The sequence below is a fragment of the Phoca vitulina genome, unplaced genomic scaffold (assembly GCF_004348235.1).
Source record: "Phoca vitulina isolate PV1807 unplaced genomic scaffold, GSC_HSeal_1.0 scaffold83, whole genome shotgun sequence".
Classification (NCBI taxonomy): Eukaryota; Metazoa; Chordata; class Mammalia; order Carnivora; family Phocidae; genus Phoca; species Phoca vitulina.
In genome coordinates, this window is record NW_022589786.1 from 3,461,436 (window position 1) to 3,475,948 (window position 14,513).

At 60.0% G+C, this 14,513-nt stretch overlaps 1 protein-coding gene across 2 annotated transcripts in view; it reads left to right on the top strand.

Annotated features, from left to right (window-relative positions):
* Nucleotides 1-13,560, top strand: part of TCOF1 (treacle ribosome biogenesis factor 1) — a 37,720-nt gene extending 24,160 nt beyond the window's left edge. For both annotated transcript variants that reach the window (XM_032395332.1, XM_032395333.1), the window contains 10 exons: nt 2,593-2,779; nt 4,485-4,618; nt 6,166-6,279; nt 6,616-6,838; nt 7,483-7,565; nt 8,063-8,243; nt 10,097-10,642; nt 11,356-11,453; nt 12,204-12,247; nt 13,026-13,560. In XM_032395332.1, the coding sequence (XP_032251223.1) occupies nt 2,593-2,779; nt 4,485-4,618; nt 6,166-6,279; nt 6,616-6,838; nt 7,483-7,565; nt 8,063-8,243; nt 10,097-10,642; nt 11,356-11,453; nt 12,204-12,230 (1,593 nt within the window). In that variant the 3' untranslated portion in view covers nt 12,231-12,247; nt 13,026-13,560. The remainder of the gene's footprint in view (nt 1-2,592; nt 2,780-4,484; nt 4,619-6,165; nt 6,280-6,615; nt 6,839-7,482; nt 7,566-8,062; nt 8,244-10,096; nt 10,643-11,355; nt 11,454-12,203; nt 12,248-13,025) is intronic.
* Nucleotides 13,561-14,513: the final 953 nt, after the last annotated feature.

Below are 14,513 nucleotides of genomic sequence, written 5' to 3' on the forward strand. Positions count from 1 at the left end.
CTCCATTCCCAGGCTCCCTCGCTGTGCCTCAGTCTCCCCACCTACAAGGATGGACCCCAGCCTCTTTCTCTGAGATAGACTTCGGGGGGGGGGGTCTGTGGCTCCGCCCTGTTGCCGGCGTTATTAACCCCAGGCCAGGGTCTGTGCTGGGGTCGGTGCCGTATTAAAAAGACCTAAGCCCCGCCCTCAACGTTTCAGGTAGAGTCAGAGAAGAAGATCCGTAAGGAGCTAAGTTAGGGTGTTAAGTCAAAACCCTAGCATGACTGATCCTGGAAGGAGCTCCTGTCTGGTCCCTGGAGAGCAGACTTCCAGTCCAGCTCTGGTACAGTTTGCTGGTCACCCTGGGTGAGGCCACTTGCCTTCTCAACCCGTGGGGTGACATTCCTTGGGGGCTGGTGAACCACGAGGCTGCAGGCCCAGCCTGGAGGGGGATTTCCCAGCCCTTTCGGGTGGGGCTGGCCCAGGACCTGTTAACTAGGCCCCGGGCAGTTCTGCGAGGGGCTTTTGGGTGCCTTCTCAGCTCTGTCCCTTACCCCAGAGTTAACAGCCTGGGCTGGCCAGCCCCCCACCCCCACTCGGCCCCAGACTGGAATGAGGGCAGAGTTGGTGAGCCCAGCTGTGACAGCGGGCCCCCAGGTTTGGTTCTGCAGTAGGAAGGGCGCCCCGCTTCCCTCTCGGCCCTCGCGGCCTGGCGCCGACAGGGAGGCCCAGCCAAGTGTCCAGGCTGCGTCAGCTTCCCGTGAGTCTTTGTCACCTCTGTGTGTGCTGTGCTTTGCGGTTTTCAAGGCGCATCAGAGCCCCTCTGGTGAGCGAGCCCAGGCTGGGATTACTAATAGCCTTTTCAACAGGTGGGAAATAGGCCCTCGAAGCTCAGGGGCCTCACCACATGGTGAGGTCTGGCAGAAGTGGGGTCAGAGGCAGGTTTCCCCATATCCCTGGGTCGCACAGCCCACCTTTTGAATGATCCGATGCCGCTGCTGCACTGTTGTCGTGTCCAGGGCCCAACCCCGGGCCCCTCGTGTCCCTGCCCTCCAGTGCCAAGCCCCCTGCACCACCCCGGGGCCGAGGCCGTGTGGGCAGGTGGAACAGGCAGGAGGAGGCTTTTGCTGCTGAGCTGCTTTTAACATCCCAGACGCTATTGTTTGCCTCGGTGGGTTCGGTGCCTCTCTTCGTCCCCGACAATCTGTTCTTCTGTCTTCTCACATATATATAGATTCCCCCCCTCCCTCAACTGTAAGCCTTCTCCCACTTCCCATCCTTCTCTCTTTCATCATGTGGGAAGGCAGGCTCTGGAAGTGGCAGATCAGAGCAGCCGCGGGGGAGGCTGTTTGGCAAGGGTGGGAAGGGCCCCAGCCCAGCAGAACTCCCACCCTCGGGCGGGCACCTCTCTGCTTGACTTTTCAGGATGCCTCTCCCACCGCGCCCTGGGCTGCCCTGGGCCCCCCTGGGCCCCGGAGGTGGGCGGGGTGGGGTGATGGGCGAGACGGGGTCCCAGACCTTGGCCTCGGGCAGCTTCCTCCTGCTGTCCTGTGTTTCCCCCTGGGCAAGGGAGGGCGTGGAACTTAGACCGAGTCTGACCTCGGGGGATGGGAGGTGCAGGCTCCATGTGTGTGAGGGTGCCCTTGTGTACGGTGGACATGTCCACCAGAGCTGCCACCCCGGCCTGGTCCGCAGGATCCCAGGGAGTGGCCACTTTCTCTCTCTTTTACTGCCTCACTGGAAGCTGCAAAGCCTGCCCAAAGATAGAACAGCGTGCAGAACCCCCGCGTGCCTTCCCCAGCCTCAGCAGGTCTGCACTCGTGACCAGGCTCGCTTCATGCAAGCCCTCCACTCCTTCCCCAGCACCCCTGGCTTCCTCTCTTTGATGAGAGGACGGCCACCATACAGTATCACTCCTAAGAAACTGGCCTGCGCGCTCGGCATCCCCACTTCCCGGATTGTCTCATGAACGATAGTCTACATGTGGTGTGTTCGGATAAGAGTTCACACAGGGCCACACACTGCATTGGGTCCCTTGAGTCTTCACCTTGGCTTTTCCCCCGTGCAGTTTGTTTGCTGAAGACATGGGGTCAGCGTGAAGTCAGGTCGTTGTGCCCTGGGCCACAGCTCAGGAGGCTGCACCCGCGTGGCTGGGGTGGGGGCAGCTCGGTTATGCACAGCTCCCCAGGAGAATCGTGGGTGACAGCCGGGCAGCTGAGGGGCCTGCTGCTTGGAGCACCCAGCTCGGCCAGCGTCTGTCCGGCCCTGAAGTCAGCCAGAGGAAAGAAGGCTGAATTGGCTCTCCTGGCCCTGGCTGCACAGTCAGTAAGCTGTGCGGCCTTGGGCAACTCTTCTCCCCTCTCTGGACTTCTCGTTTTCCCCGCTGTACAGTGGAGCCAGGACCGCTGGCCTCAGGGGCTCCTGGGGGCTGTGAGGTGCTGTGTGGGCCTTAGCAGGTGCATGGGCGGGTGGCGCACGGAGAGTGCTGTGGGTGGCCGGAATGGCCTCTGCCTGCCCGGCTGCCTTGAGCGCTCTGGACCCCCACCCAACCTCCCCTTTGCCTGGCCAAACCTTTAATCACCGGGGGGGTATGTTTTGTTTTTGTTTTTCAAGGTGATTAAACCCCCTCTGATTTTTGTCGACCCTAATCGTAGTCCAGCTGGCCCGGCTGCTACCACCACACAAGCCCCGGCGGCAAACACCCCGAGGAAGGCCCGGGCCTCGGCGAGCACAGCCAGGAGCTCCTCCTCTGAGAGTGAGGATGAGGATGTGATCCCCGCCACGCAGTGCTCCACTCCTGGTGAGCACAGGCCCGCTACGCAGGGCTGAGTCCCGTGCTGCAACCGCCAGGCTCGCCTGGCAGGGGCCGCCGGGCTCGCACGCAGCACACACAGCTCACGGCGGCCCAAGGGGAGAGGCTGCTGGCTGAGTCACACAGCACAGTCGTTGGTCCAGAGGGGCTTGGAGCCAGGTCTCTGCCCCTGGCATTGGTTCATCCCGATAAGGAACTACCTCTGGTCTCCATCTCCGGAGACAGTATTTGCCGGGACTTCTCTGTGCCAGCTCCAAGGGGTGGTACCCACGCCAGTGGCTAGAAGCTGCAGACAGCAGGTTCCTACGTAATCTAAGGGAGAGCTTTGTAACAACTGCCTGCCTGAACGGGGAGAGGGCTGTGAGGTGGTAGTGAGCCTCGTGGTCCTGGTGGCATGTACAGAGGGTTAGGTAATCCCTAACCAGACATCGTAGGCAAGGATTCCATCTATCAGTGGGAGACAGGACCCTATCTGGGGTTTCTTTTGACTTCTGAGAATCTGTGGTACTCTCGTTGCCATCAGGAAAATGGCTAATGTTGTTGTGACACTCTCTGAGGATAATAATAAGACCTGATTTTGGTGGGCTCATTAAATACAGAATAGCACAGAAGAAGAAATGTCACCGTAATCACGCTGTCTGGAATAATTACTGACGTTTTAGAACTGTTAATTTTACCGAAACTACAGGAACTGCAGCTGTATCTGTGTTTTTAGTGAGGTCATAGTGTGCACACATGCTCTGTAATTTTTACTTGACGGACTGTGACGTTACGTATTTACCGTGTGAGTCCTGCTGGCCACCAAGCTGTCCTTTGGGTGGGCTTAGCATAGTTTATGTGGGCGGTGCCAGGCTGGAGGAAGCGACGGGCTTTGTGTGGGGGCTTTGGGGTTAGCACGAACAGTGCTACAGCGAGCGCACGGGACTGAGCCTTTGCAAATGACCATGACATTCTTACGAAGACTCTTCTAGGGACCCCTGGGTGGCTCAGTCGATTAAAGCGTCTGCCTTCGGCTCAGGTCATGATCCCAGGGTTCTGGGATCGAGCCCCACATTGGGCTCCCTGCTCAGCAGGGAGTCTGCTTCTCCCTCTGCCTGCCGGCCGCTCCCCTACTTGTGCTCTTTCTCTCTGTTCTGGCAAGTAAATAAATAAAATCTTAAAAAAAAAAAAAGACTCTTCTAAATGCACAGAGTCCCATTTGGTAGCCGTGCTCCCCACCAGTGCTCAAAGTAGTGGCCTGGCCAGCTGAGGGGTGGCAGCATCGAGGACTGAAGTGTGGGGAGGGGTCAGGGAGAAAACCTGGGGTCACAGCAGTCCTGTGGTTCCCCTGAGCTCGTGACAGAGCTAGTGATGGCTCCTGCCTGTGAGGCTCAGGGATGGCGTTTGGTTTTTTAATTTTATTTATTTTTGTGAGAGAGAGAGCATGAGCCAGGGATTCGGGGACAGAGGGAGAAGCAGACTCCCCACGGAGCAGGGAGCCCGACGCGGGGCTCGATCCCAGGACCCTGGGATCACAACCTAAGCCGAAGGCAGACGCTTAACGACTGAGCCACCCAGGCGCCCTCGGGGAGGACATTAAACTGGGGCTTCTGCTGCAAATGCCGTGAGCACTGGGCCCCGTCCCCAGGAAGGGCTGATAATTGGGGATTGCTGCACGTGTGCCCTGACTTGCACCCCATCCGCTCCATTTCAGCCAGTAGAACCAAAGCAGCCGTGCTCACGGCCCACCCAAGGCCAGCTGTCAGGGCCAGCACTGTTGGGGCCGGCAGCAGGGAGGTGTCCGGTCGGGTGTCAGAAGGCAAGAAACAGGAGGCGCCCGTCGCTCAGGTACGGCAGGCAAGGGAGGGCCGTGCAGGCCGGCAGGGGCGAGGGGACCCCCCCCCGCCCTCCCCGCCCCCACACATGCTGCTGGGTAGGGCTGCCGTCGCTCTCCTCCACACACCGCCCCCCCCCCAAGGAGCCGCCCCCTCGCAGCCAGGCGCCTTCCCTGGCTTGGCTGCAGCCCCGACCAGGCTCCCAGAAACCTCTGAGCTGTGAGGAAGAGTAGTCTGGGAGCGTGGCCCCCGGGCAGAGCCACACTGTGGCTCTGCGCACCCCTCGGCAGCCGTTCCAACGTGGTTGCGCTTTTGGTTTGTTTGCTTTTTCCGTCCTGGTTTGGAAATGCTGTGAACAAACCTTGCCTCTCTTAGTGTGGATAATGGTGACTTCCTGGCCTTCACCATTTTCAGTGCATTTCTGTTGGGTCTTTGCCTAAATCTACAGCCTGAGCAGGGTAGAGTTAGCGGCACCTGTGCGAACGACAGAGCTGAGCGCTGTCCCTCAAGACCGTTGGGGCCTGTCCAGGATTAGGCAGGGCCAGAACCCAGGTCTCCTCACTCCTCACCCCGCTCCTGGGCCACGTGGGCTAGTTTTCCCATCCCACTGCACCCCACCTCTCTCTTCTAAGAGGGCAGGCGGGAGCTGGGCGCCCCTAGCCCAGACGGGCTCACCATGAGCTACAGCCCAAGAGAAGCTTCCTGGGAGCACGGGTGCCGGCCAGCTGTGCTGTGGTCACTGCGCCCGGCAGCCCGCCTCCGTTCGGCCAGCAGATGGTGCCGAGCATCTGTCTGCACCAGGCAGACGGCAGGGAGGGGCTCGTGGGCCATGAAACAGGGAAGCCAAAAAGTAAAGTACTCACCAGTTGGTGGGTACTTTGAAAGAAACTGAGTCTAAACTAGAGAATAATGAGGTGAGCTGCTTTAGGAAGGATGGGCAGGAAAGGGCAGCCTCCCCATCGAGGCTAGAGAAGCAGCCAAGCCAGGGCGAGCCAGGGAGGACTCCAGCCAGGGGAACCCGGGCTGGGACCGTCTGGGGAAGCACTTGGGCGGGAGAGCTGGGGGAAGCAGCAAGGCGAGGGAGCCAGGCCCGACAGGCCGTGGTGAGGGCCGCCCAGGTTTGCAGGGGGAGCCCCGCCTGGCTCCTTTCCAGTTCTGTCTCCCTGACTAGTGGTGGGTGTGGGAAGCAGGAGTGGCACCAGGGAGACCTTTGAGGAGGTTTTTGCAGCCACCAGGCTAGAGACTTTTCCCAAGTGCAAGCTCAGATTGAGTTGGGGGGGCTTCAGGTGGGAGCCGAGCTGCTTCCCTCCCCTGGGCTAAAAGCTGTCTTTGGCTCCACTGAGAACAGTAGGATCAGCTGACAACCTGCAGCCCGGCCCTGTTTTCTGCCCCTGAGGGTGGTATTACCCCCTTGACTGTCCCTCAGTCCCCTCCTCCAGCCCCGTGGCTCCTTGTACAGATACAGGTCCCCTCCGACCCCAGCCAGGATCTGAGCAGGGCCTGGCACAGATGGCATCCCGAGGACCTGCGAGTCTCAGGGCTGCCTGTGGCTGTCCACAGGTGACAAAGAGGAGCCCTGCTCGCCTCCCTCTGACCCAGGCCGCCCTGAAGGTCCTTGCCCAGAAAGCCAGTGAGGCCCAGCCTCCTGCTGCCAGGACCCCGTCTTCCAGTGGGGTGAGCAGGGGAGCCTGGTGGGGGGGGCCGGCCCCACCCTGGAGGGGACAGTGAGCAAAAATGACAGACCATAGAAGGGAGGGGCCGGGGAGGGGCCCAAGTCCCAGCGCCAGCATTTACCGCCCTGTGACTGTCGCATGCACACGTCTGTAACCCACACCACCCCCCCCAGCCTCCGCTGCCCGGCTCAGTGTTTGTGGGAGGGCTGAGTGAGGCCTGGTGCAGAGCAGCTAACAGGCGCCTAGCCCTGAGGTAACTGGGGTGTTCGGTAGGCACCAAGTTTATTTCCCTTCATTTTTTTTTTCTGTTCTCTCTTTTTTTTTTAAACCAAATTAGGTTGACAGTGCTCTGGGAACACTCCCTGTGCAGGCCAAGGGGACCAGCAAGCTCAGAAAGCCTGAGGTTCCTGCGGTCCAGCGGGCCACAGCCACTCCTGCCGGACGCGCCAAAGCCAAGGCCTCTGACACCTCCAATGACAGTGACGACAGCAGCGGCAGCTCTTCAGGGAGCGAGGAGGGTGCTGCCGGGCCCCAGATGGCTCCCTCGGCCCCCAGGCTAGGTGAGGGTCCCAGGAGAAGGCTAGGTGGGCCCCGGGCGGAGGAGTGGCGGCCTCGGCTCTATCTCCACCTGGTCTGCAGCCTGGGCCCAGTCACCCCGTGCTGGGCCTCAGTTTCCCATCTGTGCAACCCCACGAGGAGGTTGGGCCGAATGATACCAAAGATCTTCCAGCTCTGCTGTTGGACCACTGCCAGCTTTTTACTCTCAGGCTCCCATAACTGACCCCCCAAAGTCCCGGGGTCATGCTTCCCGCACAGAATGGGGCGCCTGGGTGGCTCAGGCGGTTAAGCATCTGCCTTCGGCTCAGGTCGTGATTCCAGGGCCTCATCGGGCTCCTTGCTCAGCAGGGAGCCTGCTTCTCCCTCTTCCTGCCGCTCCCTCTGCTTGTGCATGTGCGCGCTCTCTGACAAATAAATAAAACCTTTAAAGAAAGAAAAGCAGGGAAGCAGAAGTCGGGCCTCAGGAATTAGAATGGAAGGTTTTGGCATTGAGATGTCTTGCTTAGAAGGCTGCGAATAGCCATTGAGCTGGGAGGGAGTCGTAGGAGCAGGTAAAGCCTTGGGCAGGAGGGCGAGGGACCAGCGGAAGGCTCAGGCCATCCCAGGGCCTCCCGACAGCTGGCCTCTGCCCCCCCACCCCCGGTAGGTCCGGCCCCCTCCACGACGGAGACCTTGGTGGAGGAGACCACAGCAGAGTCCAGTGAGGACGAGGTGGTGGCACCCTCTCAGGTAATGGTGAGGGAGGGGACTGGCCCCTTGGGGGCCTTCGGGCGGGCGCTAGAGGCCACGTGCTGCAGTGTGAGGCCGAGGCCATCCGCCACGGCGGGGCCCCGTCTCTCCCCCTGAGGCTCTGTTTCAGCATAGAGCCATGAGTAGTGGACTCCGAGAGCCTGTAGGAAAGGCTTGCCTTGATTTTAGATGAGTCCCAGAAAAAAAAGACATTTTGGAACAGATGGGATTTCTCTAAGGTTATCTTCTGTACACGGCAAGTGCTAGTGATTTTCCATTCGCATTAGTAGTGAGAGATTGTCTTCTTAAATGTGGCTGAGGGAAATCTGTATTAATTAAAATAGTGCAGGAGGTCCGTACGAAGGGCTCATGTGCCCCACGCCAGGCCCGAGAGGGCTGGCCCGACCTTAGGGGCTCCTGGGACGGCTTCCTCACAGTAGGCCCTGCACTCACGGGTGGAGCAGGGTTCCAGCCGCGTTCACACTGGGTTTCTTCAGTCTCTCCTCTCAGGTTATGTGACTCCTGGGCCGACTCTGGCCAATTCCCAGGCTTCAAAGGCCACTGCTAGGCCAGACCTCAACCCCTCGGCGTCCTCTACTTCCGCCACCAAAGATGCCCCAGACGGCAAGCGGGAAGTGGAGCCCCAACATGTAGCAGGCACCGTATCCCCTAAAACAAGTGAGTCAAGGGCCACAGGAGAGACACAGGGGGACACGGAGGGACAAGGCAGTGGGCCCTTTCTTTGCCTCCCTCCTGAACAGTCCTACCAATATGGTCCTGTCTGTCACAAGGGCCTCTCCAAGCAAGGCCTGGTGCCCCACATCCGGGTGTCTGGCTCTTACGACCTGGGACGGCCTGGAAGTTGGGTTTTCCAGCTCTGTGGGATGCTGGTGCATCTGGTCGGGTGATCCGTGCCTTCGAGCGGCCTTGGCTTTCTCTAACTGTCCCCGTTGCCTCTGCTTCCTAACAAATGGACTCATGGTGTGGGGTGTGGGAACTGAGGCAGCTCAGACGGAAGGCAGGAGCCATTTTTGGAGAAGTCTCTAGCACGTGGCAGAGACCCCAGGTGATGGGCTGACTTGTAAAGCCTCAGACAGGACCCTAGCCACGCTGGGCCTCTGGGTCTTAACCACACAGGGCAGAGTAGATCCATCCAGTGAGCGTCAGGGCGTGGCACACACAGACAGTTGTCACGCGGTGTTTGGAGGGCAGACCGGAGTTGCCGAGGTCACCCAGCCTGGGGCATTGCTAGTGCTGAGGGACAGGTAGCTCTGATGGGCACGCCTGGGACAGCTCTAGGCATTCCCCAGCTGTGGTGTTCTAGGGTGTTTGTAGACAGGAAGCAGAGACGTGGGCTGCAGGGAAGGAGGTTGCCAGCGCAAACCTCAGCTTCCCTCTCCAGCCAACCCCTGCCCTTGCCAAGAAGCACCAAACAACTGAATTGGGCCTCCGTCTGTCCTGGGACGCCCCTCCCCACGACCCCTGCTCAGCCTGCCGTCTGCGCCTCCCCTGAGCTCCCACCCTGGGCCCACCGCATGCTGCAGGCAACAGGCCCCAGCCCCGTGACGGGGAGCCGGGCCGGGCCACGGGGCGCCTCTCAGAGCCAGCGTGTAGGCACGGTTGTGTGTGTGAGGCCCAGAATGAGTGCAAACCTGCCAAGTCACCCGGGAAGTCAGGGGCAGCAGCGGGATACTGCTAATGTCGCCCCCCCCGCCCCCCGATACCCCAGCCTTGGCTTTAGCTGCAGCTCACCGCTGCTGGGTCAGCAGAAGGGTCGTTGCTCACTGTCTGCCCCAGTGTTCTTTGTGAGGGGCGGGGGCGACGGGGAGACATTTTAGAGGGGGCTGTGGACGGGTTTTTTCACACGTGTAGTCAGCACACAACTATCAAAGGAGAGCAGAGGCGTGGAAAATTCTAAACAAAGGCTGCACCAGAAGTCACTCTGGCAGGCAGCAAACCTGCTTCGTCAGCCACCATGTGCGTATACACCAGGCCCGTCACCCGCTAGGCTGCCTTGTCCCCTGACCAGCTCTTATCATGAGTCTTTGACTTAGAATAGAGGCCTCACCGTTCATCTGAGCCCTTATTTTATCAATGGGGAGACTGAGGCCAAGGGAGGAGCACGGTCCCACAGCATGCTGGCGGTAGGCAAACCTGGAATCCAAGTCCCTTGCCTCCCAGCTCTGGACCTCTGACTGGACAATACCGTCTCCCTCCTGTCTGACCTTTCATTTTGTTGGTAGAGTTCACTCCCCATCCTTAAGATTCTGGAGTCCTTTTCCATCTCCAACCTGACTCGAGTGCAAGGAGACGAAAGAGCTAAGTTAGAAACTGCTGGAAAGGTGTGAGCCAGGCAGTGGGGCAGAGTGACCGCTGGGCCGCCCTGTCCCTGTCTGTACCTTGTCCGAGGAGGTCAGCTGTGTCCCTAGACGCCCCCTTGGCTTATACATGAGTAGGCCGCACCCTGTACCTGCAGGGTGAGCCTGTTTCCTAACTCTCCCGATCCGTGACCCCGTGTTCTCTCTCCACAGGCAGAAGGGAGGCTAATCCCACGCCTCAGAAGCCCCGGAAACCCAGGAAGGAGGCCGAGAGCCCCCAGGCCTCCATACTGGCACTGCAGAGCGACCTCAGCCGGCGCCTCCTGAGCGAGCCCTGGCCCCTGAACGAGGCTGGGGTCCAGGCCTCGGTGGTGAAGGTCCTGACGGAGCTGCTGGAGCAGGAGAGGAAGAAGGCCGCGGATGCCAAGGAGAGCAGCAGGAAGGGCCGGGTGGGCCGCAAGCGGAAGCTGTCGGGGGACCAGACGGCCGCCAGAGCCCCCAAGAGCAAGAAGAAGCAGCAGCTGGTGGCCGGGGGAGGCGGGGAGGGTGCCGGCTCGCCAGAAAAGGCCCTCAGGACTCCCAAGGGGAAAGCCAAGAGAGACGGAGTGAGTGGTGACATCAAGGAGAAGAAGGAGAAAGCGTCTCCTGGCTCCCAGGGGGCCAAGGAGAAGCCGGAAGGGGAGCCAGGGACACTGAAGGTTGAGGGTGGAGACCAAGGCAACCCAAAGAGCAAGAAGGAGAAGAAGAAATCCGACAAGAGTAAGTGGCTGGCCGGCTGCAGCCTGGAACAGGCTTCGGGGCCCATGCGGAGAGCCTCCGGTCAGCATGCCGTGGGGGCGGGCAGCCGGCGGGCACAGAAGGGACAGGCTGCGAACGGGTTGGTCTGGGGCCGGGGTGGGGGTGGCAGAGCCGGAGCTGGGTCCCGGAGCTCTGGGCTGACCTGCCGGGGAGCCGGGGAGATGCGGGTGCAGGGTGCGGCCTACTCGCGGGCCAGCGGTGCTCGCTCCCGGCGGGTGGCCAGTTGTCACGCACACTTCAGCGTCCTGCTTCTGCAGCCCAGGCACCTAGATAGAAGGTTCCCCTCAGAGCTCAGGGCGGCTGGCCCTTCCCAAGCTCTGCGCTAGACTCTGCGTGCCGCAGAACCTCCTTTCGTCCAGCCCTGTCTGTCCCTTAGGTGATATTTCCATTTACAGGTAGAATGTCACTTTTTAAAACGTGTGGAAGTTTTAAAAAGTGAGTTAGAAATAGTAGTCCAGATGGTCCGTGGATGGGCTCTTGGGCCAGGGCAGGTGGTCACAGAGGCCTGGGGCCTGTGTTTTGATGGGTCCCCGGAGTGTGGGGAGAACTGGGGATCTGGCATTGGAAGGAGTGGTTCTAGGATCCCTTGAGACGAGCCCTGTCTCTTGACATTGACCCCCCCCCCCGCCCCCGCCATGCTTCTGTTACTTAGGGGCTTTACTTTCTTTCCTTAGAAAAAAAAGACAAGGAAAAAAAGGAAAAGAAGAAGAAAGTAAAAAAGGCCTCAACCAAAGACCCTGACTCACCATTCCAGAAGAAAAAGAAGAAAAAGGTAGCGTGAGTTCCTGAGGGGTCTCCAGCCAGAAGAAGGACCCAAACCCAGTCCCCAGGGTGAATGTGATCAGCCCCATCCTGTGTGTGTCAGAGTGCGGGTGGGGCAGGCCAGACCTGCTCCCTGCCCCCGATCCATTCTCAGGGTCCAGAGGTTGGGGCCTCATGAATTGTGACAAGCTGGCGAAGATGGGTGGAAGGCACGGGCCACCCTGAGGGAGGGACGTGGCCTGTGTGTGTGAAGCTGTGGGAGTGGCCCCGTCTTTATCTGTGAGGTGAAGGATGTTCTTGGGATGGGTGAAGGAAGGAGAGCCCTGAGGTGGGGGGCAGGGAGGCTAGCCAGGTAGACTGAGGTGAGAGGGGACATTCCCTGGGATGTATGTACCCCAGCTGGCAGGGTATCCCCATCACAGAAACACACCCCTCTGCTTTATGGGTTCCAGAGGCTGATCACCAGAGTAGGGGGGCCTCTGCACCTTACACGGTGCAGTTCTCACCATGGCCAGCGGGGCCTCAGCTGTGTTCGGAAGAGCTGAGCATCTGCTGGCTTCAGTGTCCCGGGCTCCTTCCTGGGCAAATAGGGCCCCAGCCCTGCCCTTGGGGATCCCTGTATACCCAATATCTGTTCCGGGGGGGGAGCTGCAAGTCCTCAGGAGAGAACCGGTTATCATATCCGCTCCGGGGGGGGGGGGGGATGGGGGGGGCGGGGCTGCTTCAGGTACAGGAGCCTCTCCTCCCTCTCTCCTCACAGAAGAAGACAGCAGAGCAGACTGTCTGAGGGGCACACGGCGACAGGTATGCTTCCTGGCCGGGGGATCCCTGCTGACCTCCCCTCCCTGGTGAGGGTAGGAGGGTAACTCTAGCATCTGGCCTGGTCGCAGGGGCCAAGCAGGGGGAAGGAGCAGGGGCTGGAGAAAGTGGTTCTGTCCCTCAAGGTCAGTGGGGCCAGTGAGGCGATGCCAGAAATCAGAGCTGCAGAATCAGAAGGATCCAGAATAATGATGGCCGTGACCAACACAGCACTCCCTGGGCGCGGGCACTGGGATAGTGCCTCTTTGTAGAGGAGGATGAGGCTCGAGGTCAAGTACAGCTCGGTCTCTTCCCGCCACTGTCCACCTCCTCTTCCTTGTGATCTTGTCATTTGAGGGCATTCCTCATGGGGAAGAAGAGGTTTCCTCAGGATAAGCCACTCTGACGGAGCTGTGCTTTCCGGGTGGTGGTGAAGCGGCTGATGGGACCCCAGCAGCACCAGCCCCCTGGAAATGGGGGGCGACACAGCCTGCCTGGCTGGCGTTGAGGATTAAGTGAAGTGTGGAGCACTAAAGCGCTCAGCCCCGTTCTGGGACACGGTCCGCACTGAAGCGCCCGCTGTGCTTAAAGCTCCTCCCCTGCATCAGAGACACCGGGTTTTGATTTTATTTTCTTCTCTTTGGAGAAAAAGGTCGGGAAATCTTATATCTGGATATGTTTCCTTCACCCAGGGATTTCCTAGCCAAGTGGTGACCAGCCCCCTGCCTCTGCCCTCTGGCCACCATGGGTTGGGATTGAATCTTTAACTTCCCTCCCTCCCCAGAAGAAGCCCGCCCGCCGCAGAGCCCGTGCTGGCCGAGCTAGTGAGCCCCGCACAGGCCGGTCCGAGGAGGAGGAGAAGTGACTTGCGCTCACCGACTCCGCGTCTGACTTCTGTCCTGACACAGAGTGCTTCAGATAGATGTGTACAGTATATATATATTTTTTTAAGTGACCTGCCCCTCCCCCTTCAAACCCAGCAGGCCCCGGGGCCTCGGGACTTTCCATCTCTTGGCCTGCAGACCTAGCAAGGCCCGGCCTGCCGCTCCTTCCACGTCTCTGGTCTCTGGCTGACGCTGAGGCTTTGTCCTCTGTCAGTTTTTCCCTGTTTTGTTTGTGGTTTTTTGTATCAACTCAGAAAATAAAAGGCTTGAAGGAAAGGTGCGAGTTCCCAGTGCATCCGGGACAAATGTTTTGCAATTGACTTACTCTTGGAAGGGACAGCCTGGCTGACGCTTGGAGGTGACCAGATCCCGCTCAGGATTTGTTCTTGGCTACACATCAAGCTCTGGGACGCTGTGGTGAGTGGAGCGGACAGGTTGCCAGAGAACAAGACTCTGCGAAGTGCCCCAGGTGCTGAGTCAGCGTGGGGAAGGCTTCCCGGAGGAAGTGGCATGTCCGCTAAGGGGGACCTCGTGCATCGTCAGCCTGGTTGGTTAGGGCCAGGCACATCCCGAGGCAGGAAGTGGAAGAGGGCCGGTGGGGGACGCCTTTCCGAGCCACCTTTTGAAGGTGGGGTGTGAGCTGGAGTCAGGCCCTCTTGATGTGCCTGGTAGAGAATAGGTAACCGCGGGCAGAGTAGGAGCCGGGAAACCAGTTAGGATTGAGTTGCCTTCGTGTCCAGATAACGAAGGTTCTAGGATGATGAAGACAAGAAATACGTGAACTCCAGAGATCTGTCTGGGTGCCGTATGTGCGGCAAGCGGCCAGGGCAGCCATGCCATTGCCCGGAGCCGCGCGGAGCCCCAGAGGACGCTGAGCTTTCTCTCCAGGGCCCTGAGCCTCCTGCCAGCAAGAGTAAGAGGCCATGTGGCAAAGGAGCGCGCTGGGCTGGAGGTCTCGGAGACCCGGGTTGGCATCCGCTGCACGCTTCACTTGGGGCCCTGCCCCGTGTTAGCCTCTCTCTCCTGCTACGCGTGTTGGTCTCGCGCGGGTGTACGTAGGGCGTGAGCCCCTGGCTCCCCACAGCTGCCCCCTTCCTGGCAGTCCCGACACCGGGGCCTGCGCCCTGCCGTCCGTCCTCATGCTCACGCTGTTCTTAGTAGAGACATGAGGACGGGACGAACTTGGACTTCAACGATTCTGGGCAAGAGCCTATTTCTTTCTGGAAGTAGAGTGCGCCTGTGTGTCCCCACAGCAAGCAGGCATGCCTGCGCCCCACGAGTGCACTCCCGCAGCCCGGCCGGGCCCCACGGGCATCTGGGGCTGGGCTCGCTGGGCTGTGCCCTCCCCCCCACGCCACTGGATTCAAGGTCTCAGGTACCTCCTTGGG